We start from the raw sequence: 22517 nt of genomic DNA on the forward strand, positions 1-22517 counted from the left end.
CTTCCGCTGACGGCATGTTTAACAGTTTATAGGTTTTCCTGCCAACCGTTAAAACTGTTTCTTTCCTCTTGCGTCACGTCTGCGTAGATGGAGATTTATCTAGAGTTTCCTATAGCAACGGCAATAACCGATCGTCAACGATCGGACACCATCTTCATTTACAGCTTTATAGAAACAAGTCATTCCTATTTTTAACGCGATAACATTCAAAAGCCAGCGCACCCACAATTAACAGCCTTGTTAAAATTCAAGAATCTTATCCAGATTTATCTAATCTTCAGAAATAATTTTTGTTAGCCCAGTGAAAAGTCACAAAATCTCGAATTTTCGCTCTTTTTATATCCGTGTTTCGTTTGAATTAGGGGTGAGAATATGTAAAACTATATTTTAGAACCTTCTTTTGTACGATTTGTGACGATACCTCCGGCGCTCGCCGCTAGAGGGCTACGCTCTCTCACAAGTTCTCAACTGACCACCTATTTCTCTACCTACACTCCTCGATTGTTCTTTCCTTTCCTTCTACCATCCATCACAGGCTTAAAATTCGTTTCTAATTTATTTATAACTAAAAAATCTAAAGGGAAGGAACCTCCTCAAAGTTTTAGACTCCAACGTACCAGTCTTAATTGCTTCGAATACAAGAATTAAATTGTATTTTAAATGTATTATACCAGACCTACTGAGAATTATCAAAAAATTGCAGAAAAAGAATTTTCTCAGGACCCAGCCAATAAAAATAATTCTCAATTTTCGACGAGGCATCGACGGTATCTAAACAAATCATGGCGGCCCCGACGATCGTGTAAGATCAACATCCTGTGTTTTTGCGTGCATATTTCAAGCACGTGAGCCACAATGTAAAAAAAAAAAGTTCCTGCAGGAGACGGGGTTCCATTGCTTTCGCGCGTGAAATAAAATCTGCATAAATGATCCGACTTTGGATGATAAACTGCGCTTTTACTTCTCACCTCGTGAAAGAAAGTGCAATAAGTACTGTGTCCGGTTTCAACTCCGTTAACCAAGCTTGACGGCATTCGTAAATACGTTATTCTCATCGCGAATAATTCCACTCGTTAGATGACAAAGAAACGATGGTGTCAGAGAATCTCTTTACTTCGTGTTCTACGTTTGAACATTTTTTTTCGAGGCCACGAAATACACCGTTTGAAACATCGTGGTGGATAAATTTAGTGGAATGAAGCACGCTATTACGCGCGATCCAAGATTAATGCGTTTTCTTATGAAAATATACTCAATATCGTCGCTGAACGAAAGAAGTTTAACGAATAACGAAGCTTCATCGAAAGTTGGAACACCAAATATTCAGAGAATATCCTCGCCCTCGTATTCGTGTATTTACTTTCTGGTCTCATTAACGACAGGATAAAGAGTGCTCGAAGAAAAGCTTGGAAACGTTGCCAGCGTACTATCCAGCTCCACGTCGTCGTTCAACCATCGGAGCTTCAAGCTTCTTTCGCGTCTTGGAACTCATTATTGTACAGGGTGTTTCAGAATCCAAGTTACGATATAAAGAATCTTGAATTTTTGTAGTATTTTTGTTTTCAAACGTTACGAATCATTCAATTTATGCGAACAATGAAAAACTAAAGGGAAATATAAATATTCTAAGAACATTTGTGAAAATTGCCAATTTTCATGAAACTTTTACGTAAGGTAGTTCTTATTAAAATATTTTAATAATAGTACTCAAAGTTACGATAAAAAAAACTTGTCAGGCGTGAAGAAGAAGTTTAAATATAACAATTGTATAATTTTAAACGCACAATTTAACGACGAAAACAATTTTCTTCATTGATAGAAAATTTTTTTCTTCACAATTACTTTTACATAAGGTAGTTCGTATTAAAATATTTTAACAATAGTGTTCAATGTTACAATAAAAGAAACTTGTTAGGTGTGATGAAGAAGTTTAAATATGATAATTGTATAATTTTAAACGCAAAATTTAACGACGAAAATAATTTTCTTCATTGATAGAAAATTTTTTTCTTCACAATTACTTTTACATAAGGTAGTTCGTATTAAAATATTTTAATAATAGTGTTCAATGTTACAATAAAAGAAACTTGTTAGGCGTGATGAAGAAGTTTAAATATGATAATTGTATAATTTTAAACGCAAAATTTAACGAAGAAAACAATTTTCTTCATTGATAGAAAATTTTTTTCTTCGATTAGTAGTTACGTTTGTAAATAGACAATTACTTTGAAAGAACCTGTATGAGAAATGTTTGGGCGACGATTGGGGAAGATGAGCATCGAACGGGTAATTTTGTTCCCCACAAAAGTTCAGGTAGCCACCATAAAAGAGTCATAAACTCTCAAGTATCGAGGACCCACTACAGAATAGCTTCCCGAAGATAATTATCGGAGAAAATGTAATTAAACGAGTAGAGAAATTTTGGCCGAGCAAATTGCTCGAACGTAGTGAAATTAATGAGGAAAAGTATCGTTAATTTCAGTCTAAAATTCGTGGAATCCTAATTGAGAAATTTGTACTTTTCCCCCATAAATAATATAGAAATATCTGCGACTAATTTGATAAAAGTAACGATAAAAAAAAAAGTACAAGTGAATTTTTAATAAAGATTCCGAAAATAGCGTCTGCTCTTTCATAGGAGAATTATATTTTTCATAAGAGAGGAAGTATAATTACTATTTAGTTCAATGTGTAAACGAAACCATCCTATCATCCTACCTCCTATCGATTTTTAATAATTTTGTTCGACGCACTATAGAAATTTTGTCTAATACTTTTTTGTAGGAACCCATAATCTCTACTTCAGAAAAAAGTTTCATTGAAATATATTCACTATTGTATGAGTTATGGCTGTTTGAAAATTCGACCATTTTTATGGGGGTTTTCTCATTTTGCGGGGTTAAAGAGCAACTTTTTCAATATTGTTAGAATTTCTACGTATGCCCCACTAAAATACGCGTTATTTGCCTTTTTAAACATTAAAATCGTCCAATCCGTTCAGGAATTATGATGTTTCAAAAATTCGCATGAAATTTCGGGCAGCCATTTTTGGCCTGAAAATATATTTTCGGTAAGGAATTTTTTTCTCGAAACTGAGTAGGATTTCGGGGATATGTCTATTGACCAAAAATGATTGTAATTGACTCTTGCAACGAAAAATAATTTTTTTAGAAGGATTTGAAATTTTTTAATTTCGCCGTAAAATTTCAGTAGCTACTCGAACTTTTTCTCGAAAGTGGGTCGGATTTCAGGGATATGTCTATTGACCATAAATGCTTGTAATTGACCCCTGTAATTTAATATAATTTTTTTAGTATGATTTGAAATTTTTTAATTTCGTCAAAAAATTTCAGTAGCTACTTAAAGAGAAACATAATTTCTATTTAACAATTATAATAATAACTCGGATAATTATTCGGTGGAAAAATTATTTTTTGTTCCATCACTTTCGATATAAATAATTCGATTTGCATAATCCAGTATTACACTACTTTTCGTATATTTAAGCAAAGCTTCCATTTTCGAAATAAATGCAATTTACGAAAACGACTTTTAATTGTTTTTTTACAGCATTCACAATAAATCTCGCCATAAAATAAACTCACAGTATCGCGAACAGTAAATTTTAACGTAAAATTAAACCAGAACGACGCACGGTAAACACGATTCCGCGGACTAAAAACGCACCGCTGACGATTAAAAAATACCCCTCTGTTTTTCTTTTGAGCGACTTTAAATCGCAACGCGGAACGGAATATTTATTCGCGTAACGTGAAATACAAGAGACCTGAAAATACAGTTCCAACGAGAAAAGGAAAAAATCCAGTTTCAACGACAAAATAAAACTACGTTACTCCGTGAGCTATTCTAACGAAGCCCGCGAAATACGCTCGTTAAAGCGATAAACTAATTTGCTTTTAACGCGCGGGCCGTGATTCAACAGAACGGCAAATCTCTGTTAGCCTCCTTTTCCGAAATGAATTTCCCCCGTCGAATGTTTATCGCGCGATTCGTTTGGCCCGGAAATTTGCTCGGGCGCGTTTTCGCGTAGATAACTTCCGATCGATTCGCAGCTATTCGCGATAGTGGTCGCATAACGAATTGCAACCGCTTCTGCGACTGCTCCGTCCCCCTTTATTTTGCTCGTCCTATACCGAAACGATTACATCTGTTCGTATATTTCTTCGTCGACTGATAACCAAATAGACCGTCCAGATAAGTCTCTAATGACCAGCTGGAGTTCGGATAAAATATGTTCTCCGACGTAACGAATGCTATATCCGTACTGTCTTGAAGAGCACAAACGATGAACTCGAATCCACGAAATCCGTGATATACCAAACTGTTTAACCCCTTGATGTACCGAATTAATGGAATTTTTTAAACGTATACTAGTTCATTTTGTTTAAATTTGTTCGTACAAGGAATTGCTGGGATTGTGTTTAGTTAATTCTAAACAACTCATTATTATTTCAACACATTTATCTCTATTTTAATAATGAACGTGCATAGGTATTGCATACTACCGAGCACTCTACCATGGGATTCCCCTTTATATCTCCGCTTCAACGCTACCAACTACAATCAGTAAAAATAACTACACAGGAATGACCATGACATTTCAAATGTTCTATTAAACCCTTGACCCACGATTTAATTCCAAATAAATTCTAAACAATTCTAAACAACTCATTATTATTTCAACACATTTATCTCTATTTTAACAATGAACGTGCATAGGTATTTCTACACGTGTTCCCTCATAACGCCATTGCATACTAACAATGTGAAAAATTGTTTTTTCGCCGAAAAATTTCAGCACCTACTCGAATTTTTTTCTCGAAATTGGTTAGAATTTCAGAGGTATGTGTATTCATCAAAAATGCTTGTAATTGACCCCAGCAACTAAATATAATTTTTTTAGTATGTTTTGAAATTTTTTAATTTCGTCTAAAAATGTCAGTACCTACTCGAATTTTTTTCTCGAAATTGGGTAGAATTTCGGAGGTATGTGTTTTCACCAAAAATGATTACAACTGAGCCCCGCAAAGAAAAATAATTTTTTTAGTATGATTTGAAATTTTTTGATTTCGTCTAAAAATTTTAGCACATACTCGAATTTTTTTCTCGAAAGTGGGTAGGATTTCGTGGATATGTATATGTACCAAAAGTACTTGTAATTGACCCCTGCAACTAAATATAATTTTTTTAGTATGATTTGAAATTTTTTAATTTCGTCTAAAAATGTTAGCACATACTCGAATTTTTTTCTCGAAAGTGGGTAGGAATTTGTGGATATGTATATGTACCAAAAGAACTTGTAATTGACCCCTGCAACTAAATACAATTTTTCCAGAACGATTTGAAATTTTTTAATTTAATTTTTTAATAACTTTTTAATGAAGCCTCAGTCAAGAAATTGATGTCCTTAATTTTCGCCTTATTTTGGCCTATATAATCTCCCATTAAAATTTTTACCATGGTTGGCTAGACACCATGTATAAAAATAAAAATAGATCATTTACTTTGTTTAATAAATACTACCATTTACAAATCTTACTAGAATAGAGTTAACAATTTATAAAACATATTAAAAATTATTAACTCTGTTCTACTAAGATTTTTAAATATCAGTATTTATTAAACGAAGTAAATGATCTATTTGTAACGATACAAAACAAACGTACTTCCTCCTACGATTGATGAAAAAGAAGATGGACGCTCAGTCCATCGTAAACAAAATGAGGGATAAATTATCGTCGCGTTTGTGCCCGTTGTTTCCACGACAAAAATAATGCCAGTGAAAGTAATTTTGCTTCCGTGACTCGTAGATAATAGAATTAAAAATACGCAGGATTCCGTGACCCCGCGAGATAACGTGTTAAAATGTTAAATCTCTGTCTCATTAACATCGTGAACGTCTATCGTTGACGAAAAATCGCGTGCACGTTCCTTCCGACTCACAGCCGCCACGTAAATGGCGCAATCTAGACGTAGTATGTATTACGATTTGTCGACGTTAACTATCGTCGAGATAAAGAAACCATTCATTCGCGAACGGAACGTCGACGCGAGTGAATTCACGGGATTAATCGATAAATCGACGAACCGGATCGATTCGAACATTTTTTCCGAGTGCACTCGCTGCACGCGATTATATCGCTTTTCCGTTGGAAATTCTGCGTTCATTGCTCGTCTTTTGCTTTTCATTTCTTGCGTATTTATAATGAGTGGTACAACCGTTTCTGGAATTCGTTCGAATTCCTTTCCTATGATATTTACGTATTCGAATAAAATAAATTTACTGTTGGCGCAATGAAAAAAAACAAACGATAATATATTTAATAAGAATACATAGTAGGAATATATGTATGTTAATAATTATTAATATAAATGAGAACAAAAAAGCAGAGACAACAAGGGCGCCGCCTAGCGGTGGGCCTCAATAACACGCGGTTTTCGGCTGCTTCACGCGCGCGTATTATAACTAGTCTACATTCACTATTACTATCAATAAGAATTTAAGAAAATAATTTTGTTTAATTATTCGAAATCAAAAGATTAAAAAATTATTCAAATCACCAAATTGGTGACACGTTGATGGCCACGGTGGTCACCGGTGACCGACACAACGTGTTGCAATATTATTTAGAATGGAAGAACCCTAATACCTGTAAATAAAACTACTTTAATTTGGAAAATTGTAAAACAATACACTCTCGATTGAATTATCGAATATTTCTGTTTCACGCTGTAATTTGAACAAATGTTGAGGACATCCTTGAAAAGAAATAAAAAAAAAATTCAGATTAGTCAAGAGCAAGGGACTGAAATATTAATAAAATCACCAAATCAAAAAATGAACAATTGGGTGCATTTTTTTTGGATAAAATATAATATGAAAAAATATATGTATAGAAAAATATGTGTGAATATGACCCAGTTTATATGCACAATTAATTTGGAAAATACTATCACGAAAATTTAAAAATCGTAATATAACAACTCGTATAATGCTATTAAATTTAAAGAATGAATGAACGAATTATATTGTTTGAAATAAATTCAAAAGTAACGTTGAGTTACAACATATAAAATAAGATAAATCTTCAATCTAACCATAAACGTAAAACTAGAACCAAAGTTTTCTTTTAAATTGAGTTTTTAAAAATACTTTGTAAAAAAATGTTCAAACGCAATATTAAAAAGGGAACTCGTGAAGTAAGCAATAAACGCAAATATTTTATTTGTTATTCGTAAATAAAGCAACGCAATCTATTCAAAAGTCCACAGAAACGAATAACGTGACCAGTATTTTAAAAGCTGAGCGTACAAAAGTATATTGCACAAACTAGATATTTGGTAGAAACCTGAGAATATTAAATATGCAGAGTTTCTCTTATTACCAATGAATGGTTCATTCTCTGAGCACAAGATGCTATTATTTGTCTGCTTAGGAACGATGAGATTTCTATCTAACATTCATTACCCCGTATCTAACAAGAAATTACCAGAGTTTCTACATACAGAAACCTAATATTAGAAATAATAGGAATTCAGTTTCCCTGTTGCGATCATTTGTTCTTCTTGCTTATTTTAATGCTTCCTTCTCACTGTAGGTAAGGCATACTATTTAATCCTATACATTCCTACATACTATACATTTATTTACATTCGCATTCACTTTAAAAATCTGTTTGGTATAATATTATCATCAATGAATAATTAATAATTTCTTATATTTTATAGTACAAATACATTCTGTGCAATTTTTATTATTCATCTATGATACACATTCATATAAATATATTTAATCTTTTATACATTCCTCTTTATACATTTATTGTATTCTACCACGTTATTCTTTTAAATTGTGTGTGTGTTATGGGACTAGAATAAAATGGTTGAAATTATAAAAACGCATTAAGTGACTCTACCCTGAAATATTTCCTTTGTCGGGGATAAGAAACGAATGTTTATAAACAGAGACTGACCTACTAGCTAGGAATTTGCAAGATTGCATTTTCCTGGTAAAACCGTCTGCAAGAATGATCTTATTCCGTATTACATAAATACAGTGACTCACGGATTCGTTAGCGTGCCTCGTAATAATAACTAACTGCAACAATTACCGCGTTATCTTTGGCTTATTTGAAACTGAAGAACACAAACTCATTATACTGTGTTTGCTTGTTTCCTGCTTTACTGCCAACTTACGTCGTATATACGTTGAGTTTCGCGTGGCGTGTCAAGGGGAATCCCCTCTTAGTAGTTTATTAATATATTTGTGAGGTTTTTTTGATTAAAATAAAACCAAACACGAATTTGGATCATATTTGCGTATTTAATCGTATTTAACATGATTTTATGCTTTATTAGAAGCTGGTTAAAAACAAAGTATATCGTGTTTGGTTTTATTTTAATCGGAGAACTCTCACAAATAGATTGGTAAAAGTTTCGTTAAGAAAGAAGCAAAAATAAAAATGTTTCATACTACGTATTGTCTCACCAAAGTTCGAATCTACGCGGTCCGCTAGATGGCGAGCTTCCTCGAACATTTTTTTGAATTTGTACGTGTGTTATAAATGCTTCACAGATGCAAGTAAACAAAAAGGGAATTGAGTAGTTTTTAGTCAGAGAAAACATTAATATTGGGAATAACTTTCCAAACGAAATTAACTAACTTTAATTAAAAAAATAACGTTGAATATTTATCTTACTCGTGATTAATCCTATTCATAATTTGCACAGATAAATTCATAAGAGAAATCGCTGAAATATTCTGATTGTTCGTGCTATGAAATGGGTAACACTAAACAGCTAATTTAGAATCTTCACGTTAGATAAACCAATGAGTGTACGCACAATTATATTAGAAGTGCAATAATTCTTTTATCATTGAAATCTTCTATTTAACGATTCTTTATTTCTTGAGATCTTAATGAAAAATTATTAAATATCGAAAATAAAAGAAAGACAAATAAGTATATTTTAATATACAATAAGTATGTAAAAGTGTGAACTAATAAAAAATTGAATCCTTTGCCTGTGAAATTACAATTTATAACGAATTGTTTGAAGAAAATAATATTGAGTAATAATCGACAACTTTATTCTTGACAACGATTTAAAATCGAATGAATGATATAAACGAACAAAACTATATGCAATAATTTGCAATATGCGAGTTTCACTGTGAAATTAACCGCGAAAGAAACGAACCGAAACTAGTTTTAAGTGGTGTGAGTGCTCAATTAAAGAGGTCCGGAGCTAAATTGCGGAAAAAAACGATTAAGATCCTCTCGAAAGGATCAATTTTCTTAAAATCAACTGCAGTTATTCGATTTCCGCGACTTCATTATTGCAAGCAATTACGGTTGGAAACGACCGAAGGGAATTGAGAGATAAACGGTGTTAATAAAATTCGTTCGTACTAAGAAAAAAAGTTCAATTTTAAAGTACGAAGCTGTCTCCGTGTTCAGTTGAAATGATTCACTAACACGGAAAGTATACCGAATGTATCATCGATATTTAAATGAATATCTGCACGGTGATAAGGCTTGTAATATATTAGAAGCACTCGAGATATGGTTTTAGATGCTACTGGCTAACAGTTCACCAGATATTTAATATTAAGTCATGATCAAAGCGTCTCAAAATGATATTTATCCTCGTGGTAGTTCGTAGTAAAAAGGTGTTGCTATTGAAATTAAATAAAACTATAATTTCATGAACTTATGTAACTTTTTTTCTCCTCTTATGCATACTTAATATTTTTATTCACTTCTGTGTGCACGTGTGCTAATAATGCCATGTTAGACGACTGGAATATTGGGAAGTCGGTCGAGCGCTTGTGAGAGCGCGGGCCCTCTGGTGGCGAGCATGGGAAGCAACGTCACAAGATCAACAAAACAGTGGAATAAAATTGCAAAACTCGCGTCGATGGATAATTTACGCATTTGCTATTGATATTAATCAAACTATAATTTCATGAACTTATGTAACTCTTTCCCTCCTTACGTACACTTAATATTTTTATTCACTTCTATGTGAACTTGTGCTAATAATCCCGAAGAAGTTTTCAGCTTAATACATAAATAAATAAAATTATAATTCCTAGATATAAAACACGAATAAGTTAAAAAAAATGGTAGTAAATATTTCTCCTAGTATATTGACTCATTAAATAATAAAAATTCATTCTAAATTTACATTCTTTATGAATGATTTTAGGGGTCTTGAAAAAGTTTGGAAACCATCTTGTTTGCCAAATTTTTACCCAATAACTAAATTTTCTCGTCAGTTTTGTTGCACGAATGGACTCTGGTTAGGACCACAGAAAAGAGACCAACAAAACAGTGGAATAAAATTGCAAAACTCGCGTCGATCGATAATTTATGCATTTGCTATTGATATTAATAGGTGTTGCCATTGATATTAATCAAATTATAATTTCATGTAACTTTTTCCCCCCTCTTATGCATACTTAATATTTTTATTCACTTCTATGTGAACATATGCTAATAATACCATGTTCGACGACTGGAATATTGGGAAGTCGGTTGAGGAGTGTATACATATATAGCATCTGAGGAGTCGTTCGAGCGCTTGTGAGAGCGCGACCCCTCTGGTGGCGAGCATAGGAAGCAACGTCACAAGACCAACAAACCAATGGAATAGAATTGCAAAGCTCGCGATAATTTATGCATTTATGGACAGCAGTATTAACACGTGTTCCGAATGTACGGCCAATTCGATGTGACAGAGTCACGATTACAGGTTTTACCAAAATGGATCCAGACACGACGCGCTTCCGTACACGCGAAAATGGCCGAGATTAACATTTTGGCCGCTGGATTTAGCAGCATTGCTCCGGCTTGGTTTATTATTAGTGTTTATTAGCCGTACGAATTTGGCTTGGATTTTAATGCAAATTCGAATCTGGTTATGACTCGGGATATTATCGTTTGTTTGACCGTTTGCCAGGCCCGGGCGACGAGAAGGAACTGGCATCGGGGCACGTACGCGTAGATACTATTAGTATCTGTCGATTGGTACAATAAATCCCGAAGGAACGATCGTAAATGTGTAACACGGCGATAGTCTTTCGTGAATTACGAGCTATAAATGCTACTATCAGTGAGCGTATACGCCGCTAGAAAGAATATTACTCGCGCGAATATTTATCATTACGCTCGATTCTCTTTTTGTGCAATAGATACGTTCCAATTACCATTCTGCATGAAAATAAACTGTGCAGAAAAAGATCGCATTTACGAAAAAATAAAAATGAACTATGGAAGGAAAGGTTCCAAGAAAGCATGCGAAAATGTTTTTATAGAATTGGTGAATCTTCCTTAGTTTTAATAGTTCGATCGAAAGTGTTAAATATATAGCAAGCGTGATTTGAATTTGGCGCTCATCCGTGACGGGAGTCGCGTTTGTCGTTTCTTTAAGATGGCCTCTGCATCCTAATGCAAGTAATAAATAGTTGCGTTACACGATTGGAATAAAAGTTGATTTAGATAAATAAATGCATGTTAAATAATTCCTGCTTTCATTTTTTTAACAAAAAGATGTTTCGAAAAAAATATCATTGCTCTCGGTTGAAAAATTTATTGGTGTAAAGAAACGTGAAAAATCACATTTTTGTTTTATTTAAACTCTAACATTTGTTAACGATTAAATGGAAAAATGGTCGTATCTGAACACATTAAAAAATAATCTCAATGTGAGCGCTGAAAATGGGGACTTTAAGTACTTTCAAATGTAACAGCTATTCAACAGTTCTTAAAACATTTAATCATCAGATATTAATGTAATAGAACAAGTTTTCCTGGATAAAAAAGAATTGATTACTTAATATGACAAAGCAGTTTCTCAACAACAGATTTAATCTTAACTCACATATGAAACACTAATATAACAACTATATTATCTTCCGTTTTCAAGGCTCTTTTTATTTTATCTGTGCCATTTTTAGTGATAACTAAGTTTTATGTACAGTTACAAAACAGAGTTGGAAAAATATTATTCGTCATTTATTAATTAGGAATAAAATTTTGATAAAAATAGGGAAATCAGACTCTTCGGAACAACGGTTCTAAAATACAAAGCAGGAGCAGTTGAAATTATTAAAATTATATAAAAGAAACAACAATTACCATTGCAATAATCTTTGTGATTCGAGGTATTCCTAACGAAAATTAAATACAATATAAATATTGCAGTATAAATTGTAATAAATGTTTGACTGTCAAAACGATGAAATTTTAATTAAATTTCATTTACATTATTATTACGCAATAAATAAGAATATTACTCTTTCATTTGTACTGATTTTCATATTGCATTATAAATTGTAATAAATGTTTGACTGTCAAAACGATGAGATTTTAATTAAATTTCATTTACATTATTGTTACGCAATAAATAAGAATATTACTCTTTCATTTGTACTGATTTTCATATTTTGTGGACACAAATCGGTGGAAACGTAAAACTGGTTCAATTTTAAATATTCTTTCCATAAATTTCGTTTTAATTTTCCACGTACACAAAAATCCAATTGTTTCAAAACCACACAGTTATACGCGTCCCAATGAATATTCAATGTACCCCTCTGGACAATTGTCATTCAAATGAAACGATGGATGTAACGCGTGAGCAAAAGCAGCAAGCTTTTATAACAAACACACGCGAATAAAATGAATCTCAATATCAGGCGAAAATCTACTAAATTCTGGGGGAAAAATGATTGTTCAAATAGCGAACATGTATACAAAAAAAATAAATAAAAAATGTATATTACAAAAAAAATCAATAGTATATCTGTGTGGTCTTGAATTTTTAAGTACGAGGAAAATTTAAATGTTTTAATTTTTAGAATTAAAAACATGAAAATGAGGCGCGACATCTAGCGAACTGCGTAGATACGAATATCAAAGAGGAAACTATTTTATTTTTGTTTTTTTTTTAATGAAACTATTACCAATGTATTTGTGAGTGTTTTCCGATTAAAATAAGACCAAACACGATATACTTTGTTTTTAACCAGCTTCTAATAAAGCATAAAATTGTGTTAAATACGATTAAATACGCAGACATGATAAATTTTTATGTACGAGGAAAATTCAAATTAAAATTGAACAGATTTACGTTTTCACCGATTTGTGTCCACAAAATATGAAAATCAGTACAAATAGTCAAACTGCATCAAGCTTTTATAATAAACACACGTGAATAAAATGGATATTAATATCAGGCGAAAATCTACCAAATGCTGGGAAAAGAATGATTGTCCAAATAACAAATATGTACAAAAAAAAACCAATATTATATCTATGTGATCTTGAATTTAAAATTGAACAGTTTTACGTTTCCACCGATTTGTGTCCAAAAAATATGAAAATCAGTACAAATAGTCGAAACGTGATCAGGAGGTGTTTGAAACCTGTATCACTGTGAAAAAAATAGTTTTGTTTTTTTTTCTCCGACTGCGATGCTTTAATTCCTCGCCGATTCGAGAGTAAAAAGTAAATAAATCGGAATCAGAGCGTGTTTTTACATTGATTAAACGCTCCGTTGGCTTTCGACTTTTCCCCGTCAGAATGGTGTCGAAAGGGTTAAACAAACCGCGATTGATATTTCGCAGAGGCAACGTGTGCGCGACAGATAACATCTTCCCCTCCGGTTGGATAGTGATTTGCGATTAGTACACTCGTCCGGTCTGGGTAACCGTATCCGAACCGAGGTCGCGACGAGACGTTGAATGCGCCACGCGTATTCCGGCTCGGGGGACGCGACTGGTCTGTCCGTCGCGGCGCGAAAAAGTTCCCAGGAGAGGAGAATACGGCCAATTTGTCATTTAAATGAATGAAACGTGTGACTGCGCGGTCCCACGATCGCAGACGCGTCGTTTAAAATTGCCCCTTAATACCCTATGGCCAACCGAATGGTTCCGATCGATCTGTGGAACTGGAGTTTCGAACCTCGATGCAATTATGGGAACTTGAACTTGTAATGGACAAAATAACAGTCCAACATTTTTGTTTGCTTCTCGATGTACAGTAAACCTTGGATAACTGCGGGAAACATGACACCGAAGTCTGGCAGTTACAGACAGCACGGTTAATTTTCAGTTCCCGAAAGAAGGCTAAACGAGAATAATACGATGTGAAAGTCATTTATTTTTTGTCAATGGGCCTCTACTAACATATTTGTGAGGTTTTTTTGATTAAAATAAGACCAAACACGATATAACTTGCATCATATTTGCGTATTTAATCGTATTTAACATGATTTTATAGTCTATTAGAAGTAGGTTAAGAACAAATTATATCGTGTTTGGTCTTATTTTAATCAGAAAACTCTCGCGAATACATTAGTAAAAGTTTTATGTAAATAAAAGCAAAAATAAAAAAGTTTCATCTTTGCATTATGTACTATTGTTACACCGATATTCAAGCCCAGATCAGGTTACACTACGCGGTCCATTCGAGATTGAGCTTCGTAGTTTACTAATATATTCATGAAATTTTTTTGATTAAAATAAGATGTTACATATAAAAATTATTATTATAAATATGAAAAATTCTACTGTTGTTTACAAAGTAGTCAATAACTGTTTAATCGCTTTAAAATTTAGTAAGAATAATTTTCTCATTTATTGCTACATTTTTAGGGGTTAATTAGGATAACACAATGCGAATCTTAGTCATTTTTTATTTTTTGTTAACGGGACCCTTACTAACATATTTGTGAGGTTTTTTTGATTAAAATAAGACCAAACACGATATAACTTGCATCATATCTGCATATTTAATGAATGCGTATTTAATCGTATTTAACACGATTTTATGCTTTATTAGAAGTTGGTTCCAAACAAATTACATCGTGCTTGGTCTTGTTTTAATCGAAAGACTCTGACAAATACATTGGTAAAAGTTTTATTTAAATAAAAGCAAAAATAAAAAAGTTTCTTCTTTGCATTATGTACTATTGTCTCGCTGATATTCAAGCCCAGATCAGGTTACACTACGCGGTCCATTCGAGGTTAAGCTTCGTAGTTTACTAATATATTCATGAGATTTTTTTGATTAAAATAAGAACATGATATAACTTGCGTAAAGTGCGTATTTAATCGTATTTAACACGATTTTGTGGTTTATTAGAAGTTGGTTAAAAACAAATTATATCGTGTTTGGTCTCATTTTAATCGGAAAACTCTCACAAATACATTGGTAAAAGTTTCATTAAGAAAGAAGCAAAAATAAAAAAGTTTCATTTTTGCATTATGCACTATGTATTATCTCACCGATATTCGAATCTACGCGCTAAATATTGAGCTTCCTGATGTATCAAGGAAAATGCCCTCTCGGTAGCGAGGATGACTACCGTCCACTTATCCAATCGAACATTTATTTAAATTGATACGTGTGTTACAAATGCTTCACAGATGCAAGTAAACAAAAAGAGACTGGAATCGTTTTTAGTCAGAGAAAACATTGATATTAGGAATAACTTTCCTCTCGATAAACGAGAATAACACATTGTGAAAGTTATTTATTTTTTGTTAATGGGACCTTTACTAATATATTTGTGAGATTTTTTTGATTAAAATAAGATGTTACACATAAATATTATTATTATAAATCTGAAAAATTCTACTGTTGTTTACAAAATAGTCAATAACTGTTTAATCGCTTTAAAATTTAGTAAGAATAATTTTCTCATTTATTGCTACATTTTTAGGGGTTAATTAGGATAACACAATGCGAATCTTAGTCATTTTTTATTTTTTGTTAACGGGACCCTTACTAACATATTTGTGAGGTTTTTTTGATTAAAATAAGACCAAACACGATATAACTTGCATCATATCTGCATATTTAATGAATGCGTATTTAATCGTATTTAACACGATTTTATGCTTTATTAGAAGTTGGTTCCAAACAAATTACATCGTGCTTGGTCTTGTTTTAATCGAAAGACTCTGACAAATACATTGGTAAAAGTTTTATTTAAATAAAAGCAAAAATAAAAAAGTTTCTTCTTTGCATTATGTACTATTGTCTCGCTGATATTCAAGCCCAGATCAGGTTACACTACGCGGTCCATTCGAGGTTAAGCTTCGTAGTTTACTAATATATTCATGAGATTTTTTTGATTAAAATAAGAACATGATATAACTTGCGTAAAGTGCGTATTTAATCGTATTTAACACGATTTTGTGGTTTATTAGAAGTTGGTTAAAAACAAATTATATCGTGTTTGGTCTCATTTTAATCGGAAAACTCTCACAAATACATTGGTAAAAGTTTCATTAAGAAAGAAGCAAAAATAAAAAAGTTTCATTTTTGCATTATGCACTATGTATTATCTCACCGATATTCGAATCTACGCGCTAAATATTGAGCTTCCTGATGTATCAAGGAAAATGCCCTCTCGGTAGCGAGGATGACTACCGTCCACTTATCCAATCGAACATTTATTTAAATTGATACGTGTGTTACAAATGCTTCACAGATGCAAGTAAACAAAAAGAGACTGGAATCGTTTTTAGTCAGAGAAAACATTGATATTAGGAATAACTTTCCTCTCGATAAACGAGAATAACACATTGTGAAAGTTATTTATTTTTTGTTAATGGGACCTTTACTAATATATTTGTGAGATTTTTTTGATTAAAATAAGATGTTACACATAAATATTATTATTATAAATCTGAAAAATTCTACTGTTGTTTACAAAATAGTCAATAACTGTTTAATCGCTTTAAAATTTAGTAAGAATAATTTTCTCATTTATTGCTACATTTTTAGGGGTTAATTAGGATAACACAATGCGAATCTTAGTCATTTTTTATTTTTTGTTAACGGGACCCTTACTAACATATTTGTGAGGTTTTTTTTGATTAAAATAAGACCAAACACGATATAACTTGAATTATATTAGCATATTTAATAAATGCGTATTTAATACGATTTTGTGGTTTATTAGAAGTTGGTTAAAAACAAATTATATCGTGTTTGGTCTTATTTTAATCGGAAAACTCTCACAAATACATTGGTAAAAGTTTCATTAAGAAAGAAGCAAAAATAAAAAAGTTTCATTTTTGCATTATGCACTATGTATTATCTCACCGATATTCGAATCTACGCGCTAAATATCGAGCTTCCTGGTGTATCAAGGAAAATTCCCTCTCAGTAGCGAGAATGACTACCGTCCACTTATCCAATCGAAAATTACTCGCAGTTATCCAAGCATTGCTGTATACGCAGAAACGTATGCACAGTAGTCTCGATTATCCGAGATAATGTGAACCTACCAGGGATAACTGAAAACTCGGATAATACGAGAGTCGATGGGTGTTCATGAATCGTGGAGTAAAATTATGAGAAATATTTATATAATGTAATATTCCACATATATTTAAGTTTAATAATTACTTAATTCAGTGAAAGTTAATTAACCCTTTGCACTGCAAGAATTCATTTAACATGTCATAAAAAGTGACAAATAAAATTATTCCATCTGCCCACAGAATTAAGAGCTTAATTTCATTAAAAAAAAAAAATATAGTTTCAATCCTATAGTGTTACCTAACCTCTACATTTTATTATTTGTAAAAATAAAAAAGGGACACTATGATCGATCAGCACACGGTGCATAACTAGAACTAAAAATTCCAACGCAATTTACTCGATTCGTCATTTTGTTTTGCGGGCCCATTTTTCCAGGAGACTATTCAATCGTGGTGTTCCCGCTTCTAGCTTTCCTTAAATAGAAAAACGGCCTTACATGCAACGTCGAACGCATGATTTTGCGAATCTTTTACGAAATACATCATTTGTTGCATGGGCAGAGTCTCTCTAGCGGAACCGCGGCGATTTACGGCGAGATTCCCGAGCAAATGCAAGTTTCATCGTTTCATTTAGCTCGTTTAGGTAGCGAACTCCACCATCTGTTGGCGACCAACAGGTGGACCACATCTATTACGAGTTCGCTTATCACGAACAGCATAATGTTTCATACGTGTTACGAAACGTTAAGCCAAGCTTTGTATCAATAATTTAATTAAGTCGCTGGAATTAACAATCGTTACATCATTGTATTTGTCTTGTCAAAAAGTAATAACACGTATTACGATATCGCGGCTAATTAATCGCCTTGGATGCATGATCGATCACTTTTGTTGACAATAAATTCGTATAATTAATATAAACCATTTGTCTGCTGAAATATTCAGATTTAAAATAAAAGGAGTCAATTCGTATTTTATCCCTTTCTAGATTTATTAACTTTATTTAAATTTGAATATTACGTCGCATATTCAGCATAGTATTTACACAGGGTGTTCAACCACCCCTAAGAAAAATTTTAATGAGGGATTCTAGAAGCCAAAATAAGACGAAAATCAAGAACACCAATTTGTTGATGGAGACTTCGTTAAAAAGTTATTAACAATTAAATTCAAAAATTTCAAATCGTACAAAAAAAATTATTTTTGGTTACGTGGCTCAATTACAATCATTTTTGGTCATTACAGATACCCCCGAAATCCTACGCACTTTCGAGAAAAAAATTCCTTGCCGAAAATCTAATTAGGCGAAAAAAAAAAAATTTCAAATCGTTCTGGAAAAATTATTTTCAGTTGCGTGGGTCAATTACAATCATTTTTGGTGAATAGACATACCCCCGAAATCCTGCGCATTTACGAGAAAAAAATTCGATACGGACGGAACTTTAAACGTTAATAACTTTTTAACGAAGCCTCCATCAACAAATTAGTATTCTTGATTTTCGTCTTATTTTGGCCTCTAGAATCTCTCATTAAAATTTTTCCCACGGGTGACCGAACACACAATATTTACAAACACTTGATAGACCATAGGAAACAGCTTCTTCGTTACTAGAACATTAAACTGAATTTGATGAGGCAATCTGCCAAGATTCTATCTCATGGAAGTATCTGCTCACGAGCAATTTTCCAAGAAATCCTAGAAAATACATATCTCTAAAGTAAAACTTTTAAAAGAAAATTTGTGATGCTTCAAATTAGACCATCGACAATAGGAACGAAAAACAAACATGTAGACTTATCAAATCAGTCGTTGACGACTTAATGGAGGTCAGTTCAGGTAAGTTGTTGACAATTTTTTGAAGGACAGTTCAGGTCGAGATAACTCTTCCAAACATAATAAGAAGGAATTCAGATTATAGAGTAGCTGACGAAAATAAAAATGATAAACAGAATCCACGACAACAGAGATCCCGACGATAAAGTTTAGTATACAATTTTACTATGCAAAGAAAAACACTAGAGAAATGAGTAATAATACTAATAGTAGTAATATCAGTAGTAATAATTATTTGAGAACAATTTGACTAAATGTGATTAAAACTGTTAAAATTGTATGCTTGATAGTAACCCATCGTAGTTATAGAAAATTTTTTTATTTTCAGTTGTGATATCTTTGAAAGGCCACGAATTGGTTTATCAGTAAATATGTGGTAATAAAAAATGCAAACATTGCCAGATAAAATTACGATTGCCCGAGTGTTTAAAAAAATATCGCACATTGATAACAATACCTTCCAACACAACGTTTTTCAAAGCGATGGGCATGACAACAATGCAAGAAAAATATATTCCTTCTATTAATAAGAAGAGATTTTTTATTTTTTTATTAGTTTGAGTTATCCATAATATACACTGTTAAAAATGTTCTATAGCATCACCTGCTTTGAAAAATACTACGATTAATTGACTTCCTATTGTTTGTTACAAAATTGTTTAAAAATTGTATTCATCTTGAAACTGTATCTTGGGGCCTTACTAACAAGACAGAAGATAGGTCATCCCTGGGAAAAATTTTAATGGGAGATTCTAGGGGCCAAAATAAGGCGAAAATCAAGAATACGAATTTGTTGATTGAGGCTTCGTTAAAGAGTTATTAACGTTTATAGTTTGGACTGTAGAACGACAATCTGCGAACTCATGCTGAGTGAGAACCACTATCGTGCGCACGCAGCTGTACGCAGATTGCCTATCTACAGGCGCAACTTTAAACGTTAATAATTTTTTAACGATGCCTCAATCAACAAATTGATATTCTTGATTTTCGTCTCATTTTGGCCTCTAGAATCTCCCATTCAAATTTTTCCCATGGGTGGCGGAACACCCTGTATTTGAAACTTATTGGATATCGTGACATCTGAAATACTGAACAAGAGACAAACATCGTCCTTGTTATCGTATAATTTTCACCCAAAAATAGAAAATCACTAAAAACGAAAATTTCGTATCTTCAATAATTTTACATGCAATAATAAACGCGGCTTCCTTCGAAATCTAACTAAACTGTATTTTTTAAATAAAATTCTCGCAGCAATATCCAAAATATGAAGGGAAAAGAAATTTAAACGAAATCAAAAAGTAATTTTAACTGAATAAATTTGAAAACTTCACATTTCCATTATTTTTTTGTTGAAGTTAAACGATCAAAAAAAGAAAGAGTAAATATTAATCCTTGTAAATACACGGTATTTTACATATTTGCCCAGAGAACAAAAAAATTCTGTTTTAAATAGGAATTAAATAATCTCCGAATGGAAACGAACAGATTCTTGGATATCGTAAAATATTAAACTAATAACTTTGTTTCAAACGCTATTAATCAAATTTAATGGTCCTCGTTCAAACGTAACAAAAATCTGGTTCTTAATCGAATATCTTCATCGAAACACATAGGCATCAAATATCTTTTAAAATGGACCAAGCAGCTGTGTTAATCTAAACGACGTTAAACTTCAAGGGTAATTCATTTAAATTACGCTTTCAGTTTGCCCGTGGAATGAATTAGAGTACTGTAAAGCGTTGCCGCGAATCAATGGTTTTAGAGCACCGAATCTGATCGAAGATAACGCTGGTCCCAAACAAAAGGGAATTGTTACAGATATTCGATTCGCGACTAACTTCCGAAATAGATTTGCGATTTGCCAATAACGTACTTCAGCTCAAAGGAACGAAGATTTAATAACCTGTCCGCCAAAAGATGACAGCTGACAGCGGCCTAGTCATCTAATTCTAATCAGTTGTTTATTATTTTCAAAATTACAACAGCCATGAAACTGTGCATCGAAGGTTTTTTCGTGAAAACGTTTACGAAATGTTTACGTTCAGCGTATTCGTAGCTTCCGTCGCAGAAGAAGAAACGCAATTAAACGGAACGCTATATAACATAAATTTAAGTAACGAAACTTGAAATTGGATAAAACGAATGTATCTAGAGAAACAGACAACACCGTGACATCGCGACGATACTCATTTTCAACAGAAACGTAAACTTTCACGTATTACGCGGGGCACCACTGAAATGATGTTTGTTTAACTTGTCGTTTGTTTGATTCGCGCCTAACCATCCGCCGCTGCAACGCCGCACGATTCTACCGAGGTTCGCATTGGTGGACCCGGCCGAAACTTAACTCTCTCTTTACTTCGCACTTGGCTCGGTCTTATTTACCCGTCTCATTAAATATCGCGAACGTAAACAGATCGGAATAAAAGAGAATTGCAGGGAATTAGCATCGATTGACTGATACCGAGGTGCGATTGAAGCAAAGAGAGAACGAAGATCGAGATTACGATCCGTGTTTGAAGATCTGTCACGTTCGATTGACAGCTAGCATCCAACGATAGACAGAGCGCGCCACGCAGTCCCGACCAGGCACGCAACCCGAATAACCTAGGACGCTTATCTTAGAAAAGAAACAAGTTGATCCGGCGCGAGATCGAAACGGTACGCGAAGACAGGCGCCCTTGAGTCAAGGGTGCGAATCGAAAAATGCAAGTGATCCTGGAAAAAAAGGGCGTGTGAATGCCCGCCGAGTCCCTGCCGTCCACTGTGACACGGGATAATGACACGATTGTCGCGTAAAAAACGAAAACCGTACGAAAATCGAGAGCGGATTATTGATTACCTGGGTATGCAGTTCGGCGCTGTACGATCCACTTCCCAAGTGGCAAACAGCTTCATGGGAACGGGCCGGTTGGCCGGGGCTGTCGTCTTCGTACGCTCCGCCATTTTTGGCCCGTCGGCCCACAGAAACACTCACCACACCTCCAGTTCACCGCGTCTCGCGGCTGACTGACTAAGCCCGCTCGTGGCGCCATACGAACGACACTTTTACGATCCAACGAAGAGTTACGGAAAAGTACGTAGACACCTTTCGGCCGGCGCGCGAATTAAACGTGGTTGGTTTATGTACCTGTTATGAAATTTCGTTCGAAGAACGACGGTTCGATCGGTAACGTTTACCATAAAGCAGTGGTTCTTAACCTGTGGTCCATGGACCTCATGGGGATCACAGCTCTATGTTGAGCCATTAGTCTAAATTGTAATCCTAGTTATAAGATAGCCGTTTGTACGTTTAGGTTTATTGTACCCCTTTGTATATATATTTATAATTGTTTTCTTGGCGCAATAAACGTTCGTTACAAAAAAAAGGGGTCA

At 33.5% G+C, this 22517-nt stretch overlaps 1 protein-coding gene across 4 annotated transcripts in view; it reads right to left on the reverse strand.

Annotated features, from left to right (window-relative positions):
• The window catches only part of LOC122400616 (phosphofurin acidic cluster sorting protein 2), a 99383-nt gene extending 77227 nt beyond the window's left edge, over window positions 1-22156 (reverse strand). For all 4 annotated transcript variants that reach the window (XM_043402152.1, XM_043402150.1, XM_043402151.1 and 1 more), the window contains exon 1: window positions 21985-22156. In XM_043402152.1, the coding sequence (XP_043258087.1) occupies window positions 21985-22088 (104 nt within the window). In that variant the 5' untranslated portion in view covers window positions 22089-22156. The remainder of the gene's footprint in view (window positions 1-21984) is intronic.
• Between the last annotated feature and the right edge of the window lie 361 nt (window positions 22157-22517).

The sequence above is a fragment of the Colletes gigas genome, unplaced genomic scaffold, assembly GCF_013123115.1.
Source record: "Colletes gigas isolate AHSC1104 unplaced genomic scaffold, ASM1312311v1 Colletes_gigas_Sc00019, whole genome shotgun sequence".
NCBI classification, from domain to species: Eukaryota; Metazoa; Arthropoda; class Insecta; order Hymenoptera; family Colletidae; genus Colletes; species Colletes gigas.